The sequence below is a fragment of the Suncus etruscus genome, chromosome 10 (genome assembly GCF_024139225.1).
Source record: "Suncus etruscus isolate mSunEtr1 chromosome 10, mSunEtr1.pri.cur, whole genome shotgun sequence".
Taxonomy (NCBI): Eukaryota; Metazoa; Chordata; class Mammalia; order Eulipotyphla; family Soricidae; genus Suncus; species Suncus etruscus.
In genome coordinates, this window is record NC_064857.1 from 28,729,099 (window position 1) to 28,745,026 (window position 15,928).

The following is a 15,928-nucleotide window of genomic DNA, read 5'->3' on the forward strand; positions in this document are numbered from 1 at the left end:
AAAGTATGACTAGTTTTTAAAATTATGCAAATTTTTTAGTTTACATGTTTATAATTCTTTAAACATAGAAATATGTGTTTATGTTTTCAGTTTTACTTGGCATAGGTTATATAATTTAATTCTGGCTGGAGAGATAGCACAACAGTTAGGGTGTTTGCCTTGCAAGCAGCCAATTCAGGATGGACAGTTATTCGAATCCCAGCATCCCATATCCCCCACCCCCACCCCCCGAGCCTACAGGAGCGATTTCTGAGGAGCCAGGAGTGACCCCTGAGCGCTGCCAGGTGTGACTCAAAAACCAAAAAAAAAAAGAATTTAATTCTACCATATAAATCATGACCATAACTTTTCTCTAAAAATTAGTAAAAACATTAACATTATTGTACTATTGAGTACTGATGTTGATTTTAACTTTAAGACACTAATAATACCTTTTGTGATAGCCACTTCCATGAAACCAAATGTCCCTTGTAGTCTACGCTTGAATTACCTGACAGAACCATAATTTTAGTAGTGTAGGAATTTGGGCAAAAGACCCACTTTAAACATAGGGGGAACCATATGATCCCTGGAAAATACCCCAACGATTGAATCTGGGGATCATCATAAGGCAAGAGCCTTAACTGCTTAACTTATCTCGACTCAGCCATAATTTTTTAAGGTGGAACTCAGGAGCAATAAAATTTAATATATTTTAATTTTTTTAAATGTGACTGTATATAGCAATTAGGAAAAATAAAGGATCAGCTGCCAGAACATTTGAGGCTGTCTTGCATTTGAAGATTTGCTAGGGTCTGGGATCAAGATCTTCATTGCTTGGTTTCATGAAGAGTTCTGTTTCAGTGAAAGAAAGTTCTAAAACCTGATCACTGAAGTGCTAGATACTTATCCAAAATATGGTACAATATATTCATCAGAGGGTGAAATATTTAAGCCAAGGAGGGTAATGGAGAGATAAGACTGTGGTTAAAGCAGTTGCCTTGCATGAGGCTGACCTGGGTCTAGTCTCCTGTACTTCATGTGATGGTCCCTGATCCTGCCAGGACTACCCTTTAGTGTAGTAAAATCAGGGATAAGCTCTTAACTAAGGACTGACAGGTGTGGCCCATGCCAAAAAAAAAAAAAAAAAAAAAAAGGTTCAGTTGGTCAAGGAGATGGTTCATTGGTCAAGAGCCCATGTTTTGCTTGTGTCAGGATCCAAGTTCAAACTCCAGCTTCACATACACACAATACATACCAACCTTCCACCCTCTCCCACCCATCCCCAAGTACCACTGGTATATGTAGCTCTGGATGCCCCACAACAATATAAAAAAGGCCCTTAGAACCAGCACTGCAGAGCCCAAGCATCTCTCTATCCTTGGACCCTACCATTGAACATTTCAACCTCTTGGGTACTTCTTGAGAAACCTCCGAAGGAATTAAGCTAAAAATTACACCTTTTCAGTATAAAAATATTTAGTATAGGTAAGTGTATTATCAGGAGATAACGTATCCTAAAAACTGCTGCAGAAGGGGAAAAAATCTTAGAATGTGGTTACTGAAAAAGAAAGCTTGAAGTAATGTTATTTAGCTTGCAGCTAAAGTTTCACTTTATTAAAATCATTAGTTACTAAATATGTAATACTTCATACCAGTTTTTAAAGGTAAGACAAAAATTGCCAAAGAAAGGTACAAGGCCTAAATCTTTAAAATCTTTTTCCTTGCCTAAAGGAAAAGGAAGTTGATGCATGTGAATGATTGCTTTTCCATTTTAAAAGTTTGTGGAATTTCGGGGCCGGGAAGGTGGCACTAGAGATAAGTGTCTGTCTTGCAAGCGCTAGCGTAGGACGGACCATGGTTCGATCCCCCGGCATCCCATATGGTCCCCCCAAGCCAGGAGCGATTTCTGAGCGCATAGCCAGGAGTAATCCCTGAGCGTCAAACAGATGTGGCCCAAAAAAACCAAAAAAAAAAAAAGTTTGGAATTTTGTGGCACAAGAGAACCTCAATAGTTTCTTTCACTGTAGATTTTTTTGTTTTCTTTTTGTTCTGTTTTATAATTTTAGAGTTTTTGTCTCTCCATTTATGTTTGTGAAATTATTTACCAGGAAATAACCTATTAATACTGTAATGCTAAACTTGTACACATACTGTGCCCTCTTTTTCATATTTTAGGTCTCATGAGTTACGATCCAAGATTCTTTCATTGCAGTTACTTCTATCCATTCTGCAGAATGCAGGACCTGTTTTCAGGACAAATGAGATGTTTATTAATGCTATTAAGCAGTATCTATGTGTTGCACTGTCAAAAAATGGAGTCTCATCTGTTCCAGAGGTTTTTGAGCTTTCCCTTTCCATATTTCTTACTTTATTGTCAAATTTCAAGACACATCTGAAGATGCAGATTGAGGTATGTTCTGCATTTGCTCATTGTTAAATATTTTGTTTGATATTAAATCAGATTACTCTGCAAGCAACATCTTTAATATTTGAAATAGTTTTTGTATATTATTAATCATTGAACAAACATGTACCTGCTGAATACCAGTTAAGTTCAAAAGCTATAAAGTCAAATTAAGAAATATCCCATGGTTTCTAGGAATTTATGCCAGTTATTGATTTTAGCTGGCATTGATTAATTTCTTTTTACCCTAACTTTCAGATATATCTGAAGTATGTAATAGTGAATATGCTTAGTCTTGAAAGATTTAAGTTTATGCTGTCTTTTGAATTGTAAATATATACATTATGTACAAGTTTAGGCACTTCTGTGCTGAAGGTATTGGAGTTATATTTTAAGACATTGGAAAATTTAATTTATGCTTGTATTCTTTTTGTATTTGTATACTGTACTCATAAGTGTTCTCCAAAAATCTTTAGAAATTAGGATAACAGATAATTCTAAAATGTGTCAAAATATACATCAAAACTGAATTAGGAAAATTTATAACTAAATATGTATATATCATGCTTAATTCAAATTTTTTACATCTCTTGAAGTAATTTAGAATTATCTGTTATTTCCACTTTGAAAATAATTGACTATTTTAAAATAGTACTTTATGTCCATGTACTGATTTAATGATTGTTGCTTTCAACTGGTCATTTATTAAAATGAGTTGATGGAGATAGTATATTGTAAAATTACTGGACATGCTGTATCTACTAGCCCAGGTGAATGAGTTTAAAGCAGGGTCGTGCGTGGAATAATCCAATCCAGACTGAGAGTGAGAAACATGTATAGTCTGGCAGTCTTACAAGATGCCTGCCAGAACTGTTTTTATTGAGTACAGAGACCACCCCCAGGAGGGGCAGTAAGTATATAGAAAGGGCAGATAACTCAGGCTATCCTGAGCCTGTCCCGCCCAGGTTTTTATATTAGACAACCTTTGTTTTGGGTGAAACCAAGTTGTAAACAAACATACAAAGAAGCCAGGAATGATCTTTTTTTGGGTAAAGTAAGGTGTAATGTAGCAATATATATTATAGAAATACTTTTTTTTTTTTGCTTTCATGTTACCAATAGCTTCTTTAAATTCCTAACATATGTTGCACAAATATGATTTATGGTTTTTACTTTCTTTTTAGTTATCTTCTCTTCTAAAGTCACAATGTTTTTTCATATCAAGTTTGAATCTGAAAATTATTGAATTAGAATTATTTTATTAGCTTGTTTGACTCCTTTATGCATCACATTATTTGATAAAGAAGTGGTGTGAAAAATAGTTGTAATGTTCACACAGTATAGATGACTACTGTTGCATTATAAAATGTAGATTATAGTTAAATTATATTTTAGTTATATATAATATATAAAATATATACTAATATATAGTTAATTATATTTAAGTTAGAAATAGGGGCTGGAGTGATAGCACAGTGGTAGGGCATTTGCCTTGAATGCTATAGACTCAGAATGGACCTGGGTTTGATCACTAGCATCCCATATGGTTTTCTGAGCAATTTCTGAACACAGAGCCAGGAGTCATCCCTGAGTGCCCACAGGTATGGCCCAAAAACCAAAGGAAAATGGAAAAGAAATAGGTTTGTTTGCATAGTGCTATTATCAAATATATAACTGATAGTATTTATTTTCTTTAGAGAGTAAAAAGTGTAAGTTGTATTAGTTTTATAAATATGTTCAGTTGATACTAAAAGGAACTACGAGATTTTTAGATATTTCATTTGTAGCAGCATTATGACACTAAATAAAATCTAATAGTATATAGAAGAACTACCGTGGCATGGGCTAGGTTGTCACCCATACAAGTAATTTCAACCCTGATGTTTCAGAAATGAAACTTTAGAGAAGTTGAATTTTGGCAGAAACTGGATCCTAATTTTATTTTTATATCTTTAGAATATTTAAAAAGTGATCACATATGAATGATTTATAAATAGTATTTTAAGCAGATAATTTTCTTTTGATTATAGGTGTTCTTTAAGGAAATTTTCTTATATATTTTGGAAACTTCTACCAGTTCATTTGACCATAAATGGATGGTTATACAGACATTGACAAGGATTTGTGCAGGTATAATATTTATTTCTTAGTATGACATATGTAAAAGATCAAATATATTTCTGTCCTACATACTTTTTGCTAAAACCAATATATCACTTTTTTGCAGATGCTCAGAGTGTTGTAGATATTTATGTAAATTATGATTGTGACTTAAATGCAGCAAATATATTTGAAAGACTAGTGAATGATCTTTCAAAAATTGCCCAAGGACGGGGTAGTCAAGAATTGGGTATGAGTAATGTTCAGGTAAGAACATTAAACACATTCTTAAGTGTAAATTTTGTCAAGTATCTGCCTAGTATTTTTTTTAATTTTTTTCTTGAATTGTTTTGTAGGAATTGAGCCTACGGAAAAAAGGATTGGAATGTTTAGTGTCCATTTTGAAATGTATGGTTGAATGGAGCAAGGATCAGTATGTGAATCCTAACTCTCAGACAACTCTTGGTGAGATGACATTTTTAAAAAACAAAATAAAAAGCATTTTTATTGAAACATCAGGATTTAAATAATACTGTCACTTACACTTTTTATGCATATATCTTTCCAGCATCAGGTCTGCAACATATCTTCAAGTTTCATCCATATTTCTACAAATTGCATAATTTTTTTTCTTAGAACAATTATATTATTTATAATATATTATATATTTATAAGTATAAAGTGAGTTTATACTTGAAAAAAGTATATATAAATTTTAAGAATAAATATATATTTATATGTTTTAAACTATACTTTTAAATATATATCACAACTTCTTGATTTATTCATCTGTAGTTGGGCTTTTTAGGTTGTCTTGCTATTGTACTAAGTTCAAAGATGAACATAGGTGTGCATATATTCTTTCTGATGTTTTTGTTTTTGGGAGATAGATGCCAAGAAATGGGTCATTTTGGAAAAAAAATTCTATTTTGTTTTGGAGAAGTCTATTTTGGTTGAATATACTCTCTGGTCCTTTAAAGAAAGAAACTTGTTTAATACTTTTTACAAATTATTATTATTAATCTTGCAAAGATTATGAATTCACTAAACGTTGCCTGTTTATTAAGTTCTGTATCTTTTCTTCAACTCTGAATGACTAGCTGGATAGAGTATTATAAGTGAGGTATTCTATTTCATTAAGTTTTTGTACTATATCCCTCTATTTTGCCTTTTGAGACTCATTTGATAGATTTGCTGTGAATCTTACAGGCATATTTATATTCCTTTCTTTTGTTGCTCTTGCTACTTTGAATAGTCTGTCTTTGATTTTTATCTTTTTTTTTTATTTTATTGAATCCATTGTGATCTACAAAGTCCTTCATAGTTGAGTTTTAGATATACAGTGAATCAGGGCCAATGTTCCAATCTCAACCACCACTCTTTGTCCCTCAGCCTGCCAGTTTGGATCTCTTGATTTCATTGTTGATTTTGGCTTTGATATTTAGTCTTTCTTTTTTTTTTTTTTCTCTACCAATGCCCCTCAGATTGCTTGGCCATGGGCCCCCATCTTTTCATATTTGTGTTTCTCCTCCTCTATTTTCTTTTCTTCTTGCTATTCTCTGGGGCTAAGGATGTTAGTTTTTGTCATTATAAGCACAATGTATCTTGAAGTTTTCCTAGTTGAATCTATTTTCACTAGGACCCATTGGGCTTCTTGTATTTATTGCCTGTATTCCTCAACTCTCAGAATTTTTAACTGATATTTTTTAACTATTGTTCCTTCATAAATTCTCATTCCTTTTTTTAAAAAAATAATTTTATTTATTTGGTTTTTGGTTTTTGGGTCACACCTGGAGGTGCTCAGGGATTACTCCTAGTTCTACACTCAGAAATTGCTCCTGGCAGTTGCTGGGAATCAAACCGGGGTTTGTCCAGGGTTGGCTGAGTACAAGGCAAACACCCTATTGCTGTGCTATCACTCTGGACTCATAATCTCTCTTTCCTGGATCTCAAGGACTGGTGACAATTGTCTTGTTCCTCTTGAGTTCAGCCCTTAGTTCTCAGGTATGTTGTTCATACTTTTTTTTATACTTTTTCATACTTTTTTCCATATTCTGTTGTTTTCTGGTAGTTTCTTCCATCACATCTTAGAGCTCTTCCATCTTTTTCTCAGGTGTTATTCTGAGATGATCTGAGCCTCTATTGAGTTTTTGTTTTTTCTTTTTGTTTAATTGTTTGTTTGGGTTTGGAGCCACACCCGGTGGTGCTCAGGGGTTACATCTGGCTATTTGCTCAGAAATTGCTCTTGGCTTGGGGGACCATATTGGATGTCTGGGATAAAACCAAGATCTGTCCTGGGTTAGCAGCATGCAAGGCAGACACCCTACCACTGCGCTATCGCTTAGGCCCAGCTTCTGTTGAGTTTTTAATATCACTTATTGTATACTTCATTTCTGCTTGTAATTTTTTTTTTAATTTGACTCCTTTCTTGTGCTTTGTAGACTACCTGTGCCATGGTTTCTTTGTGCTCTTTAAATCACTAGGGTGTCACTTAAAGCCATTTTCTGAAGTTTTACAGACCCAATTGATGTTGCTCTTGCCTTCTCTGTTACTCTTAAATAGCTCTTGTCTTCTCTATTATTCCTGCTGTGCTGAGGATAAGTCTTTGTAGTTAGACACTGGGAAACTCTAAGGCCAGATTTTACTTCTCTTTTACTTTGCTCTTTTTTTTCACACAGTACCAAGAAGTATTACTGTAAGGTAGTGAGCATTTGGCTGAGTAGACCTGTGGAGGATACTGGAATCTGTCAGAAGGGAGGTGATCTGTCTCCCATTTAAAGTAGGATGGATGGTATCTGGAGATAATTGTCACTGGGGAGGGGAGGGCAGCAAGTGGAGATTCAGGAGATGTGGTATAGGCCCTTAAATGGATATTTCAGGTGTGGAGGCTGCAGGGACCTAACCGGAAGGGAGAGGATTTAAGTTGACATTTTGAGTTTTAATTTTTTTTTTTTTTTTTTTTTTATGACAACAAAGATGCAAAGAAAGAGGACATGGTAAAGTTACAGTGGAAGCCCAATCACCCATAAGCAGAATTCTCGGTAGTCCCAACGATGATATCCCAGCCTTGATCTTTCAACCAAAGAAAATTAAGAAAAACAAAACTGAACCCATGTACAATACAATTAATTTGTCCCTCAAATTCCCAGTTGTATTACATACTATTTCTTAGCAGCACACAATATAATCCAAAGAGATTAGACTTATGTAACTCCTTAAACATTGAGGGCAAAGTACATTTATCTAGTTCCATGCACATGCTTACTAGTTTAAGTTAACCTCAAAAGTTTTAGTGGGTTGTTTTTCTTAAGGATTGGAGTCAAGGGAAAATAGTAAAAAATGGTGTTAGAGTGGCATTTGTTTGCATAGGCCCACCAAAATATAAGGGACATGGAAAAATAAATCATGGTCTAAATACAAGGAGACCCTACCCCTGACGTTTCCCGGCACAGGACTGACTCTAGGCTCCAGGCAAACTAGTTTGTCCAATTCAAGTCATCGTCTGTAGTGGCAATACACCTTCATTCCTCACATAGTCTCTGTTGTTGGTATCATGTTTCTGTATTAAAGGTCCTGGAGTCTGCATATCCCATATTGCAGTCAGGATGGTGCAGAGCATCCTCTCGTTTCACCTCACACTTAAGGGGCACTAGAGAGAACCATGTCCTGAGGAGCAGGTCATTGTTGTTGTCAAGTCTTCTCAGTGTAAACGGAAGTCTCTTTTTAGGAGGTCGATGTCAGACCCTTGGTAGTGTCTTTCCTGGTAGAGGACTGCTTCCTCTTCTTCTCAGTGTAAACGGAAGTCTCTTTTTAGGAGGTCGATGTCAGACCCTTGGTAGTGTCTTTCCTGGTAGAGGACTGCTTCCTCTTCTTCTCAGTGTAAACGGAAGTCTCTTTTTAGGAGGTCGATGTCAGACCCTTGGTAGTGTCTTTCCTGGTAGAGGACTGCTTCCAGCTGTTGCTATAAAAGACCTTGGATGTTTCGTAGATAGCTTGCCTGGTTCTGGCATGAATGGAGGATGCCCATTCTTCTGAGGCTTGTGCCAGGGCATTATATCAATGTTCAGGGTGTAAGGTACATTGTACTGAGATTTATTAGATAAGAACTTATCTGTAGGTATAGTGTTTTCCTATTTTAATGTGTCTATGCAAAGAAGGATCAATGCCATGAAGCGTTATTGGTGCATCTGGAGGCAATAGGAACAAGACCAGCAATTTCCATGACATAGTTCAATCATAGGCATTAAACTGAGGGACAGTTCCACCAACAATCCTTATTGAACAGCTTACAAAGAAAAGAAAAGATGAAAAGTGGATAGAAACACCATGGTAGAAGAATATAGAGAGAGTTACAGCCGTTAAAGAAAATATACATAAAATATTCAAAAGATATATGTGTGCAATTTATGTCATTCTAAATATTTCTGGGATTGTTAGATCCACTGTATGTCTTTGGTCTGAGATTAGAACTGTGTATTATTGAAGTTAAGAAGGGTAAATCGGGGGTACTGATGGTTGGGAGGAGAATACGTTCGCGCGGGGGCACTAGCCCCCGCGCGGTTTGCATCATGTAGACTAGTATGAAATTGCCAGTGATAGCCTGAGTATCACTGAACAACTATCTGCCACCCAACAGATCAAACACCACCCCCCAAGCCAATCTCAGGAGCTCAAGCCCCAACCAAGGCCAATCTCCGCAGCTGGCCTGAGAGTGGGGAAAACCCAGGGTGCCCCATCAGGTCCTCCCAGAAACCCACCTGGAGATCCGGAGGAAAGGGGGAGAGGGGGGCCGGGTGACCCAGGTTCGGGCCCCCCTACCCTAGGCCGGGCCAAGTGGCCCCTGGCACATACGGAGGTCTGCCAGGAGCCAGCCCATGCCGGCTGAAAATCCTGCCCCAGGAAGGGAGGAAAGCCCTCCCAGGCCCCAAGGACCAGAGCTCAAGACCCACCCTAGGCCAATCTCCGCAGCTGGCCTGGGAGTGGGAAAACCCAGGGTGCCCCATCAGGTCCTCCCAGAAACCCACCTGGAGATCCGGAGGAAAGGGGGAGAGGGGGGTCGGGTGACCCAGGTCCGGGCCCCCCTACCCTAGGCCGGGCCAAGTGGCCCCTGGCACATACGGAGGTCTGCCAGGAGCCAGCCCATGCCGGCTGAAAATCCTGCCCCAGGAAGGGAGGAAAGCCCTCCCAGGCCCCAAGGACCAGAGCTCTTGAGTTTTAATTATTATTTAAACAGCTACTACTTTGGTTTGACCACACTCACCAGTGCTCTGGGCTTTCTTATGGCTCTGCACTCAGGGATCAGACCCAGTGGTACTTTGGAACCCTAGAAGGTATCAGGGATAGAGGCCCGTTGCCTTACCTGCTCCACTATTTCACCAGCCTCTAAATAACTAATGCTTTGGAGGATAGTTTTAGATGTTATTTAATCCAGTTTCCTTTTAATTTGTTTTTTTGGCCACAACCTGCTGTGCTCACAGCTTACCTGGTCACTTCTGGTGAGGTTTACGGGATGGATTGCTGTGGGTCAAATCTGGACTCTCCACATAAAGGCAACTGCCCTACCTGCTGTAGTATTTCTCTAGTTCAGGTTCTTGATATCATTAGTCATTTAACTGATGAAACATTTTCTAGTAAAGTAACTCACTTAAAAATTATTAATTTCCCCATCTAGATAGTTCATATTAGATTTAGACATTTTTCTAAATTTTCTTAGGATTATTTTGTAGTATAAATGTTGAAGTATAAAGTATATTTATACAGCTTTTGTTGTTTTGATTGGGGGCAATGCTCATGCATCACATGTGTGACAGAAAGGACACTAGTGCCAGAGCTCAAATCCAGGACTCCTTTGTGCATCCAAAGCCAGTGTTCCAACTTTAGGAGCCAGCTCCAAAGCTATAGCCAACTCTTTGGGAGTCTTGGGAGTTTAGCACCTTACCTGTGGTGCTTATAGGCTACTCCTGTCTCTATGCTCAAGGATCACTCCTTATTGTGTTGGAGATTGACCAGAGTCAGCTGCATTCATTATAGGTACCTTAATCCTTGTGCTATCTTCAAAAAACAGTATTTAAAATTGTGTGTGTGTGTGTTTCTGAATGTATGGTGCTGGAAATTGAACAAAGGGTCTCACACATGCAACGCAAATGCTCTACCATTGAGTTATATTCCTGGCTATATTCTTTTTTTTTTTTTTTAAGAGAATAGGATTATTCACCCATGTTTGAAAATTATATTTTCTTGAAGAGCCACTCATGGTTGCAAGAAAATCTAAGTGTTACCTTAGGCAGTAATTTTTGAGGGAAAAGAATCCCTTACAAGACATGATTAGAATAGAAATCCGGGGCTGATGAGATAGCATGGAGGTAAGACATTTGCCTTCCATGTAGAAGGACAGTGGTTCGAATCCCGGTATCCCATATGGTCTCCCATGCCTGCCAGGGGCGATTTCTGAGCGTAGAGCCAGGAATAACCCCTGAGCATTGCTGGGTGTGACCCAAAAACAAACAAAACAAAACAAAAACAAAAACAAAAAAAGAATAGAAATCCAGTAGATGACTGCACGTTTTGCTGCTGTGTACATTTGTTGCCAGAACATATGTCACCCATGTCTTCCCTCTTTAGGTGTGTACTTTCATACTTTAAACTTGGATGTGTATTGGGGATGTGTCTACTTTTGGAGAAGCCTCTGTTCTCTCTTGAGAGTTTTTCTCCCTTTCTTTATTTCTCCCTCCCTCTGTCCCGCTCTCTCTCTCACTCTCTCCCCTTTACCCGTTCTTCAGAATTTTTAAATAAGATATATTTTTACTTGAAAAAAAAGGAAAGAAAATGAAATCTAGTGGATGGAGGCAGAGTTCAGCAGATAGGGAGCTTGTCTTGCATCCTACAGACTCAGGTTCAAACCCTAACATTCCATATTGTCTCGAGCACTCCCAGGAGTGATTCCTGCGTGTAGAGTTAGAAGTAAGCCCTGGCACTATCAGTTTGAATAAAAAAATAAAAAAGAAATTTAGTGGATACATAGTAATGCAACTATAGGAAGAAATATTTCTCTCTTTTTTTTTTGTTGGGGCGGGGCTTTATTCCCATTGTGCTCAGGGATTGCTCCTGGCTCTGTACTTATAAATTAGTCATGAGAGGCTCAGGAGACCCTATGCTGGGGATTGAACCTGGGTCAGCCGTGAGCAAGGCAAATGCCCTACCTGCTGTGCTATCTCTCCAGCCCCAGAAAGAACTCTTTCTAATGGGGCACATAGAGTGTGTATTGATTTCAGTGTGTTTTCTTTCTCTAACTTCTAATTTTTCGTTTAAATGATGTCTAAACAACTTTGTAACAACTTACTTTAACTGGATAATTTTACTCTACTTATATATATTTTTTTTCCTTGCTGGGATAATTTACTGTATTGGTTTTCTACTTACAGGTCAAGAAAAGCCCTCAGAGCAAGAGACAAGTGAAATCAAACACCCTGAGACAATAAACCGATATGGAAGTTTAAATTCTCTGGAGTCAACATCATCATCAGGAATAGGCAGCTATAGTACACAGATGTCTGGTACTGATAATCCAGAACAATTTGAAGTTCTGAAGCAACAAAAAGAAATTATAGAACAAGGGATAGATTTGTGAGTATCAGTTATAAGAAGAAATGTTATTGACTTCAATACTATTTCTCTTTCTTTATATCTTAGTACAATCCTCTTTACTTTCAGATTTCTCTGTATGTGTATTTTTATGTGTGTGTATACATGTTTATATATACACACAAATCGGAATCATTCCTGGTGGTGCATTTGGGACCATGTGAGCTGTCAGGTTTGAACTTGGGTCAGCTGCATACAAGACAAGCACCCTACCTCTGTACTATCACTCTGATTCTGTGTATATATTCCTATAATAGAGCAAAATAGATTGTAGTTTTCCTATTTCCATGTTCTTCTTATTCAGTGAAGTCTAGGCCAAACAGACCATTGCAATTTTATTATTTACATTTGGACGATATTTTATTTGCTGTTGATATTATTGGTGCATTTTCACATTATATATTTAGATTATTGATGGAATCAATCACATATGGTAGTTGGGTCATTAATGTACTACTACTCTTACTATAAAGACAAAGAGACCAGGGACTAAAGCAATAGCACAGCAGGTTAGGTGTTTGCTTTGCACACAACCAACCCAGGATTGATTCCTAGCATCCATTATGGTCCCCTGAGCCTGCCAGGAGTGATTTCTTAGTGCAGAGCCAAGAGCAACCCCTGAGCACCACTGGATGTGGCCCCAAAACAAATGAACAAACAAAAAGACAATGAATTAGAAAAAATCGTCTCATTTTTGTGTGTGGGTTTTTTGGTTTGTTTTTGAGGGGAGGGTCACACTTAGTGATGCTTAGATATACACTTGGGATTTACTCCTGGTGGGGAACAATGCTGAGGATTGAACCTGGGTCAGACACGTGCAAGACAAACTCCTACCTACTGTACTATCACTGCAGTGTCTCTGATACCTTTTTTATGTTGATAAGATAACCTCTCTTTCAACCTGGTTATGTTATGTGTTGTGAATTCCATATTAAACTGTATCCAGCTTGTTCTTGACTAAATGCTACTTTTCTGCTTTTTTTTTCCTCTGGATACAATCTCGTCTTTCAAAAAGATGTTATAAATGGGCCTAGATAGCACAGTGGATAGGGCATTTGTTATGCACTTGGCCTATCGCTGTTCAATCCCATACGGTTCTGGAGCCTGCTAGGAGTAATTTCTGAGTACAGATCCATTAGTTATGCTTGAGCGCTGCTGAATCTGGCTCAAAAACGGAACAAAGTGATGCTAAGGATACATTTGCTTTTGAACAAAAACATCCTTCTCCATGACTATATCTAGTATAAACTTAAACATTTTTTTCTTTCGGTTAGAATACTTTGTTTGCTACTTAAAATTTAAAGCACTTACATGTGTTGTTGTGAAAATACTCAAGTGCTTATTTTTACTATTTTTGTTTTTAAAATGTTACACAAGCTATTTTTTATAAGATCATGAAATTTCACAGAATTGCCTTGTGAAAATAGTAGTTCGTTTATTTTTTTCAAAGTGTTTTATTTGTTCCAGATATGCAAGGCCAAAATAAACTTGAGAGAGAAACTGGAAGTTTAGTGAAGTTTTTGTATATTGCTCTAATCAGCATGAACTTTATTTTGAAGATGTCAGATAGCTAGAGATTTTCTAATAAAGGAAAATAATGCCATCATATTCTGATTAAGACTCATCAAAATTCAAATTATATACTTAAAATATTTAGTATTTATAACATTCAATTCATCTAACATATTGCATTTATAGTATTTATTATTTGAAACGATGTATATTAGTAATAAGGTAGCCTTTCTTGTGAGACAATTTTTCCTAAGAAGACAAAAATAAGCTTTTAATGGTGAAAATTTTTGTTCATTAATGAGTTGATTATATTATGAATAGACTTTTCTGGGTGCTATTAGAAAATTAATTTATGGGGCCAGAGCAATAGCACAGCAGGTAGGGAGTTTGCCTTACACATGGCTGACCCAGGTTTGATCCCTGGCATCCCATATGGTGCCCCACGCCTTCCAGGAGCAATTTATGAGCACAGAACTAGGAACAATTTATGAGCGTTGCCAAAACTGGCCCCAAAACCAAAAATAAATAACTTTCTAAAGAATGCACATGGTTTTCAACTTCTAATCTTTCTATTACCTTAATGTTATTTAGATTTAATAAGAAGCCAAAGAGAGGAATACAGTACCTCCAGGAACAAGGAATGCTTGGTACCACTCCTGAAGATATCGCCCAGTTTTTACATCAAGAGGAAAGATTAGACTCTGTAAGAATGATTATTTTTTTCTAGCCTTTTAAAAAAGGTTCTTTTCCTCTTGCTGGGAGTTGAATGCAGGGCAATACATGCTCAAGGTCAAGTACTTTACCGCTTAGATACATCCCTAGTTTTCAGGGAAAATATTTTTTATTTTGAGATATATTTTTTTTTAATAATTTTTTTAGGGACTAGAGCGATAGCACAATGGGTAGGGCATTTGGCTTGCATGCTGCTGACCCGGGACTGACCCAGGTTCAGTCCCCAGCACCCCAAGCTTGCCAGAAATTATTTCTGAGCCCTGAGACAGGAGTAACCTCTAAGTACCACCAGGTTTGGCCCCAAAACAAAATTAATCCTTTTAAAGTTAATAATACATGGGGCCAGGGAAATAGCTCAAGTAATAAAGCACATTGTCTTGCATGTTTGAGGCCCTGAGTTTGGTCTCTAGCACCACCTGGTATCCTTACCCCAACACTGCTAGCCCAGGTGTAGACTTACTGAAAAAAATTAACTTAGGGCTGGAAAGGCACTTGTCTGACATGAGACAGCCCTGTCTCAGTTTGATTCCCAGTACCACATGGTCCCTCCAGACAAATCTGTAAGTAGCCACCAAGCACCTTTAGTTAAGTGGTCTACTTTCCCCTGACCCCTGTCACTTCTCTTCCCAAGAAAGAAAAACTTTTATGGTAATGAATATGGACCTGGATTTAATCCCCAATACTCCCTGGCAGTATTGGTGTGACCCTCAGAATAATATAAAAAGTGAATGATACATACCATTGTCCCTCTAAAATGCCCTCACATAGATGTAAATAAAGATTAAATATAACCTAGGTATTTTTAAATTTGCTTTTTAATTTTTCAATTCAAAATAATTTTTAATAAGCACATTTAGTCTGATTAGCTTTATGTTTGAAATAATTGAGCCCTCAAATCAAAACTTGTGGGCCTTACTGACGTTTTTGCTTTTATTTGCGGCTGTATGTTACATTCTCTTAGGATATCATATTATTTTTTCTTTCTTTTTTTTTTTTTTTAATTTAGACGCAAGTAGGTGAATTCCTGGGAGATAATGACAAATTTAATAAAGAAGTCATGTATGCATATGTGGACCAACATGACTTTTCAGGAAAGGACTTTGTTTCAGCCCTTCGCATGTTTTTGGAAGGATTCCGGCTTCCAGGAGAAGCTCAAAAAATTGATCGATTAATGGAAAAATTTGCTGCGAGATACCTGGAATGCAACCAAGGGTAAGCAAGCTTTAAATTCAATTAGTTATTGTGTGCCAACTATATACAGGGCACTACTAGGGAACATCAAGTGACTCGTAATCCCTTGCCCTTATTGAACTTACTATCTGATCTCTCTGCAGGCAACAGAACAACTCTATTTAAAAATTATAAATGAAGTGGGGTGGAGCTATAGTGCTTCAGTAAGGCGTTTGCCTTGCATGTGGCTAACCCAGGACGGACCTGGGTTCCATCCCCGGCATCCCATATGGTCCCCCAAGCTAGGAACGATTTCTGAGCGCATAGCTAGTAGCAATGCCTGAGTGTCACCAGTTGTGGCCCGAAAACAAAAAACCAAAAAAATTG

General features: G+C 37.4%; 1 protein-coding gene across 1 annotated transcript in view; it reads left to right on the forward strand.

The window, feature by feature from the left end:
• Positions 1 to 15,928, forward strand: part of ARFGEF1 (ADP ribosylation factor guanine nucleotide exchange factor 1) — a 126,863-nt gene that overhangs the window by 52,113 nt on the left and 58,822 nt on the right. The window contains exons 10-16 of the mRNA XM_049781796.1: positions 2,158 to 2,392; positions 4,417 to 4,516; positions 4,614 to 4,753; positions 4,843 to 4,951; positions 11,908 to 12,109; positions 14,231 to 14,342; positions 15,378 to 15,583. Of these exons, the coding sequence (XP_049637753.1) occupies positions 2,158 to 2,392; positions 4,417 to 4,516; positions 4,614 to 4,753; positions 4,843 to 4,951; positions 11,908 to 12,109; positions 14,231 to 14,342; positions 15,378 to 15,583 (1,104 nt within the window). The remainder of the gene's footprint in view (positions 1 to 2,157; positions 2,393 to 4,416; positions 4,517 to 4,613; positions 4,754 to 4,842; positions 4,952 to 11,907; positions 12,110 to 14,230; positions 14,343 to 15,377; positions 15,584 to 15,928) is intronic.